The sequence below is a fragment of the Arachis stenosperma genome, chromosome 10 (genome assembly GCF_014773155.1).
Source record: "Arachis stenosperma cultivar V10309 chromosome 10, arast.V10309.gnm1.PFL2, whole genome shotgun sequence".
Classification (NCBI taxonomy): Eukaryota; Viridiplantae; Streptophyta; class Magnoliopsida; order Fabales; family Fabaceae; genus Arachis; species Arachis stenosperma.
Genome location: NC_080386.1, coordinates 101,507,041 through 101,515,010, shown reverse-complemented (window position 1 = coordinate 101,515,010; position 7,970 = coordinate 101,507,041). Strand labels below are relative to the sequence as shown.

Below are 7,970 nucleotides of genomic sequence, written 5' to 3'. Positions count from 1 at the left end.
TCTCTGTAATGTAGTTTACAAGATCATCACAAAGGTCCTTGTTAATAGGCTCCGTCCTCATCTTACGGACATTGTTGGCCTGTTTCAATGAGGGTTTATTTTGGGACGAGGAACTCCTGACAACACCATTATTGCTCAAGAGGTCCTCTACTTTATGAAGAAGACTAAATCAAAGAAAGGCACACTGGCCTTTAAAATTGATTTGGAGAAAGCTTATGACAGAGTTGACTAGAGGTTTTTAGCCCATACCCTTAAGAGCTTTGGTTTTTCTAGTCCTACAATTAATTTGATTATGAATTATGTCACTACTTTCTCCTTATCTATTCTTTGGAATGGGAATTGTCTGAATGGATTTACTCCTAGCCGGTGTCTTAGACAAGGAGATCCTATGTCACCCAATCTTTTTATGTTGTGTATGGAGAGATTGGCATGCTTTATTAGTCATTAGGTTGATTTGGCCTTGTGGGAGTCGGTTCCTGTTTCTAGAGGGGGACCAAGAATATCCCACTTAATGTTTGCAGATGACTTGCTTTTATTTTGTAAACTACAAAGAGACAAGTGCAAAATGTGATGTTGGTTTTAGAAACTTTTTGCAAAGCATCTAGGATGAAGATTAATGTGAAAAAGTCTAAAGCGCTTTACTCTAAGAATGTATCTGCAACAAGGAAAGAGATTTTCACTGGGGTGTCCTCTATTTGATTTGTCCAGAACTTGGGCAAGTATCTTGGGGTTACCCTTAGCCATTCTAGCATGACCCGTTCAGCTTTCAATGGTGTCCTGGATAAGATTTGGGGTAGACTAGCAAGATGAAAAGGAAGTTTACACAATTGGGATGGTAGACTCTGCTTGGTTAATTCCGTTGCAGCCGTTATTCCTACGTACTAGATGCAAGTATCTTTTTTTCCCAAAGGAATCATTAGTAAATTGGAGTCTATGATGAGAAATTTTTTTTGAAAAGGACAAGTTGATGGAAGAGGATTGCATTTTGTTAGTTGGAAGGTATTGGTTACTCCCAAAAAATTTGGAGGTTTGGGGATTAGAGATCCTTATTGTGTGAATATTGCTCTTCTTGGGAAGCTAGTTTGGACTTTTTCTCAGCAGCCAAACAAGTTATGGGTCCAATTGTTGGATGACAAATACCGATCATCTATATATGACTGTTTTAGTTGTCCTAAGAACAAGGGCTCTCCCATTTGGAGGAGTCTTTGCAAGGCTTGGAAAGTGTTTTAAGGATGGGTTTGCTTGGTGTATTAGAAATTTGAACCAGAATTTTTAGTTTTCTAGTTGGAGGAGAAAATGGCAGTTATCTAATGAGATGGATTATATTCACATTTCTGACTCGAACCTCCGGATACAGGATATCTGGTCAGTTGGTAGGTAAAATTTGGATACTCTTTATTCTTCTTTATCTTAAAATCTGAAAGGTAATATTCTTTCTTACAATCCAGATGTGCAAGCAGGCCCGAAAATGGGTTGGAATTAGTCTGGGTCTACTGCCAAAGTCTATGATTCACGCAATGGTTACTTGTAGTTGTGTAAGCAGCTGTTTGGTTGGGAGGAGCGGGAGAAATGGCTTTAGCTTTGGCACCAGCTTGTTTCAGAAAAACACAACTTTTTAGCTTGGCTGTGTCTTAAGGAGGCTCTTCCTACTGCAAATTTTCACTTCAGAAGAGATATGTCATCATCGGATAGGTGCCTAAGATGTCTTTCTATCCATGAATCAGTTTTACATTGTATTCGAGATTGTCCAAAAGCTCAGCTTATATGGCATAGGTTGGATATTTCTTGTCATCCTCTAGATTTGAAGAACTGGTTCTTGTATCATAGCAGAGAACATCCGTTCTGGTTATTTTCGGGGCTTTGGTGGATATGGCGAACAAGGAATAATGACATCTTTAATCCTTTTGAGACTTGACTTCCAAAAAAAGTGATTTGTCTAGCATTAGCTTCAGAAATGGAGCTTAGGAATACTTCTGAATTACAATGTACGTCCTTTCCCTCTATTCTAAATGGTTTTTGGAATCTCCCATCCATTGGTACTTTCAAGATTAATTGTGATGCTAGTTATCCTAGTTCAGGTGATAGTGTTGGTTTTGCTTGCGTTATTAGATATTGCAATGAGAGTTGGCAAAGGAGATGCTTGGGAATGATTGAGAGTAATAATATTCTTCAATGGGAACTGTTTGCTATTTGGAAAGGATATCTCTTAGCTTGGGATGTGGGTCAGCGAGATATTATTTGTGAGACGGATTGTGTGGAAGCGTTTAATCTTGTTACTAGTCACCAAGATGGTTTTGGGTTTATTGATCCGTTGGTGCTCAAAATAAGGGATATCATGGCAAAGATGGCGATGTGGTTACAACTTCATCATGTGAAATTTTCTTCTCCTTAAAAGGAGTTTAGGAGTAGTCTTAAACGGAACTGTCATTTTATTTAAGCGATTCCTTTGTTTTTCTTGTTCTTTTTCTTTGTTTAGTTTATTTAAGTCACCAAAAAATATTACTTTAGTAGAGACTGAATGTAAACCACAGCAAGGTATGGCGGATTATGTGAAAACGAGTAAACTGCGGTGGAAGTCTAACGATTTATATAGATACATAATTGAATAGGTACGTAATGGATTCCCAATTATTGTATTCATGTAATTTTAAAATCTATTTATTTTATTTATGTGAATGGCCTTAATTTTTAGGGCTCTTTATTTAACATGAATCTATCCTACTAAAACAGGTGAAGTTTGGTTCTAAAAGTTATTAATTTACGTGATGATCTCTTATAAATAGACACGTCACAGTAGTTAACGGTACATATAAGCATTACCGTTAAATTTTACATAATAAATTGATAGAATAATATAAGTAATGGGTTAATAGTCAAATTAGTCCTTGAAAGATAAGGCATTCTTTAAATTCGTCCTTGAAAGATTTTTTCAATCAAATTGGTCCTTTAAAAATTACGAATTAATCATATCTGTCCTTCAGTTATTCCACTCATAATTTTTGTAAACAATTGATAATGTGAAATATTAACTGATAGCATTCATGACATATAACATGTTCCATTAGATGTTGACTAAATATATTTACAAAAATCTATCAATTTAGTCACTAGGTCATATTAGGAATAAGCTTTTTGTAATTGGAAAAAATGACTAAATTAATAAAATTTCATAAACATATTTAGTCAATATCTAATTAGACATATCAAGTATTATATATGATTAATTAATGTTTTACAACATCAATCTTTAAAAAAAATTGTTAATGGAGTTATTAGAGTACGAATATAATTAATTTGCAAATTTTGAAGGACCAATTTAATTAAAGAAAAATTTTAATGATGAATTTAAAAAATGTCTTATCTTTTAGAGATTAATTTGACTATTAACTCTGTAACTAACTGATATAAAGACCAAATTATTTTGTTTGGAAACTAATTAGTCCAAGATAAAAATTTTCAGACAGAAAAATTTGATAAATTCATAACCAGATCGGAGGGCCGGGTGAGATTAAAATCCTCTTATAACTCCGATCATCATGCTGGAAACAACTTAAGGTTGAACTACATTATGGACATGATTAGTGATCTTAGGTAATCGAGGATTAGTCCTCGTGTTTAATTATTAATAACACAATTATATGAAGTAAGGAAACGAAAAATTGGAAGAGAGTACGAATAGAAGAAAATAGAATACAATTTAGCTAAATTACCATCTCTATTACCATGTGTGGGAGAATATTATTAATTTACATGGAATTAAGATCCATGATAAAATGTTTATATAAGAGTGTAGCAAATACAAAGATCAATAAATTTTCAAATATTTTTTTATTATATAAATTTTATTTATCTATATAACACATTTTGCAGGTGGAACAGGTGCGGAAGCAGGAGCTGAATCATGATCAGAAGGAGCAGCTGCATCACAGTAGCCTCGTAAGATATTAGTTTCTTCAACAGTGACACCGAAAGAAGTGAGCAATGCAGGCCAACAATTACGTGTAAACACATAAATTACATGGCAACATTCTTGACCAAGGTGAGACTCACCATTCAAGAAGAACAGAACAATCTCATTGCTACAAGATTTCAACTCCAATAGCGAATCCCAGCAATTCACTGCCTCTTCTTCATTGTTATCATCACTATTCTTCCCTTGAAGCCTACTGATTCTGATAGATAGGTCTTGGTGTTGTTTTGCCTTCATGGCCAAGTCCCTTGTTGCTGTTGCAAATACAACGAAGCAAGCAAGGCTCATCAACAATAATAATAAGAACCCTTCTCTTTTGATGAGACCCATGAAATTAAGCTTGAGGAAATGCTTTCTGATGTTATTAGGCAAATGCTTTCTGATGTTATTGCCTGTAGCATCTACTTATACAGAGGGGTGGCAACACTATCTAAACTCGCAGGTACCCACTCCGCTCCTACCTAATTACCCACCCTCGTACCGGAGCGAGTTTTAACGGGGCAGATTCTTGGGCGGGTCGGGTTTAGATTAAACCCGCTCTGGTATATATAATATATATTTTTAATATATAATATATATAATATATATAAAATAATTAGTAAAATAATTAATAATATTATATCATATTTAAATTTTTAAAATTTAATTTTATTTGTTAGATTTAATAATTATAGAGGCGGGTAGGGGCAGGACGGATACCCGCAGGGATAGATCAGAGTTTAACATTTTACTATTTGCAGGTAGAGACAGGACGGGTTCGATACGAGTTTTTGTAGGGCGAAGTGAGATCGGATAGAGCAAAAATCCGCCTCCACCTGCCCCGTTCTCATCCCTACTTATACACTATTATTGGAGTTTTGGAAAAAAGAATAAAAATTATTTAATTTTTTTAACAAGAATAAAAATTAGAAGTATTAACTACGGTGAAACTACTTCTATTCTATGTTCCAACATCTAATTTTTTTTCTTTGGGACTTGCACAGTGAAACATGCTTAGTTAAATTTTTTTAATTTTAATTTAGTTATTTTTTATTATAAAAAAGTAGACATTTTTTGCGAGCCAATCAACCAACTCGCCATTTGACGAGGTAAGTAAATTTTCTAACCAGTTCAATTAAGCAGGATAAGCCAATCTGCTCCGTTTTAGATGTGGACCTAGAAAAGGTGGGATGGATTTATTCATTATCATCCTTAGTGTAGAGGAAATAATATACTTGTACATACGAGAGACCTTAAAAAAATCAATTTAAATCCAATTAAATTAAAACTGTGCCAAAGCATATATTAAGTAAATTAGATTTTTGAAATTAAAACTTAAAAAAAATCACCTTTTTCATTTTTAGGGTAAAGTAATAAATTGATTATCTATGTTTGGACATAATCTTATTTTGATTCCTAAAGTTTAAAATGTCTTATTTGAATCCAAAAAAAGTTTCACTTAACTTCAATATAATCCTGTCATAAAATCAATGTTAAATAATTAACAAAACTTATTTTTCAGATATAAAAAACTTATATAACCAAATTCTATGGGTTGCCGAGGGAAGTTTTCGTGACCATAGTCTCGTCCTCGTCGCCACCAGCGAACTTTTTCGCAGAAAGTAAATTCTCAACGATATTCTCCATGTACTTGAACCAAGACCAATGACTCGCAGTGATGCATCTACTGCTGATCCTGTATCTCTCGAGTTTGTACCTCTTCTTTAGGAAAGGATATTAAGATTTGAAGGAAAGATGATGTTAATTATTTAACATTAACTTCACGACAGGACTACATTGAAGTTAAATAAAATTTATTTGGATTCAAATAAGACATTTTAAATTTTAGAGATCGAACAAAATTATATTCAAATGTAGAGGAATCAATTCAGTATTTTACTATTATTATTATTATTATTATTATTATTATTATTATTATTATTATTATTAAAAACTAAATTTTTTGGTTTGATTTTGATTTAAAACAAAAAAAAAACAAAATAGTTTATTTTTGAATGTCAGTCGACATTTTAAACTTTAAAAATTAAGAAAACCGAATGCAAATTCTTTCGGGCCAAAGTGTTGATTGACTTTGAGTAAGGTGTACACGGCTCGATCCTACTCGAAAATTTAGTCTGGGACAAAGTGTTTTTGCACATTTTGGTCCGACATCAAAGTGACCACCCCGAGAAAAAAAACTCACCCATAAAAATAACTCAATCGGGTTCGGGATAGAGTTCGGCTCTCTCTCTCTCTCTCTCTCTCTAATAGAAATATGCACTGACAGTAGGTTACAAGAGAAAATACAAAAAAAATGAACAATAAACAAGAATTAGAAAAATTTTATCAACAATATGGCATTACAACTGAAAAAGCACCTAGCAATCAAAATAGAGTCATTAAGAGAAAAAATACAAAAATTTATGGAAATAGTTATAGGTATCAATCGAAAGAACCTTACACAACAGGAAATTAGCCAAAACAAAATTACAGGAAAAACAAAAGTGGAATAATCAAAAGAAAAGTAATAAAAAATAAATAGTTTGTTAGAAGTGTAAAAAATCAGGTCATTATGCTAATAACTGCAAAACAGAAGAAAAAATGAACAAATTAATAATGAAGAAATAAGAAAAGCTTTAGCGACTATACTAATTGAAAGTGAATCAAAAATCGAAACGGAAAAAGAATATTCTTCTGATGATTCAGAAAATTTTATACAACAATTAGATATACCATCTTTCTCAGAGTCTTCTGAAATAGAGGAAGATTCATGTCTAGGACCAAAAATATGTAACTGTGATAGTTGTATATAATCTTTAAATGTAATTACAAGAACTCAAAAGTCAATCAATACCCTAACTAGAGAACAAACAAACACTTTAATTTCTATAATAGATAAATTAGGAGATTCTCCCTTAAAAGATGAATTCTTATATCAATTAAATGATCTGATCAGAAAAGAAGAAAAATCTAAAGAAGAAATAAGACCTGTAGAAATTAAGGAAATATATAATAGATTTAGAACACCTAAAGAAGAAACTTCTTTAAAACATTTACAAGAAAAGATAAAAATGTTAAAATCTGAAATTTCTGAATTGAAACAATAAAATATATATCTCGACTATAAAATACTAAAATTAAAAGGAAAAAACATAGTAAGATTACAAAAAGAAAAAGAAAGATTAGAATCAATAGAAGAAAAAAAGAAATTATAAATCCAATTAATTATATTAATAAAAATTAACATTATTAATTAACCAGAAATGGTATACCCCTGTAGTCATAATAATCGGAACAGAGAAATTTGAGTTTATGGCTATGATAGACTCAGGGGCAGATGTAAATTGTATCCAAAAAGGATTAATATCTACCAAGTACTATGAAAAAACAACTAAAACTATTATCAAAGCAGAAAATAACAAAATGACCATAAACTATAAGACTTCTAAAGCAAAAATTTGTAAGGGAAATGTATATTTTTCAACTACCTTTTTCCTAGCAAAAAGAATATCTCAACAAGTTATATTAGAAAATTCCTTTTTTATGCTATTATACCCTTTTACGGTAGATGTAGAAGGTGTAACCACCTATTGTATACCAAACCAATGTAAGACCCAGAATCTTTGAAAAGTCTTTTTATGATCAAGTCTCAAATCATATGGTTATTTATAGTTTTAATTTCAGAAATTATTTTATTAAAGATAATTAAGGCAAGTTTTTATTTATTGAATTTGAGGTGAGTTATGATTATTATCCAATTTTATAATTATTGGATTATTTTCTATATTTTGATTATAAAGTTGATAGTGGTGAAATAATAAGGATTTCTATATGGTTTGGATTAAATAATTAATATTTTAAATATTAGTACTGCTACTTTGAAAAATAAATGATTTAATTATATTATTCCTAATTATTTGATTTGGACAATTTATTGAAAATAATTGGTGCAATTGATGAGTAAATAGTATTTTTATAGATATTATTGTTAGGTTTAAATTGGGTTTCAATTACTATATTA

General features: G+C 31.5%; 1 protein-coding gene across 1 annotated transcript; it reads right to left on the bottom strand.

Moving 5' to 3' along the window:
* Positions 1-3,850: 3,850 nt before the first annotated feature.
* Positions 3,851-4,300, bottom strand: LOC130957398 (egg cell-secreted protein 1.3-like). Its single transcript, XM_057884258.1, has one exon. It carries the CDS (start codon positions 4,298-4,300, stop codon positions 3,851-3,853), a length of 450 nt encoding a protein of 149 aa, XP_057740241.1.
* Positions 4,301-7,970: the final 3,670 nt, after the last annotated feature.

What these genes read in the sequence shown, in the direction of transcription:
- LOC130957398 (XM_057884258.1), bottom strand. Translation starts at nt 4,300, where the DNA reads ATGGGTCTCATCAAAAGAGAAGGGTTCTTATTATTATTGTTGATGAGC.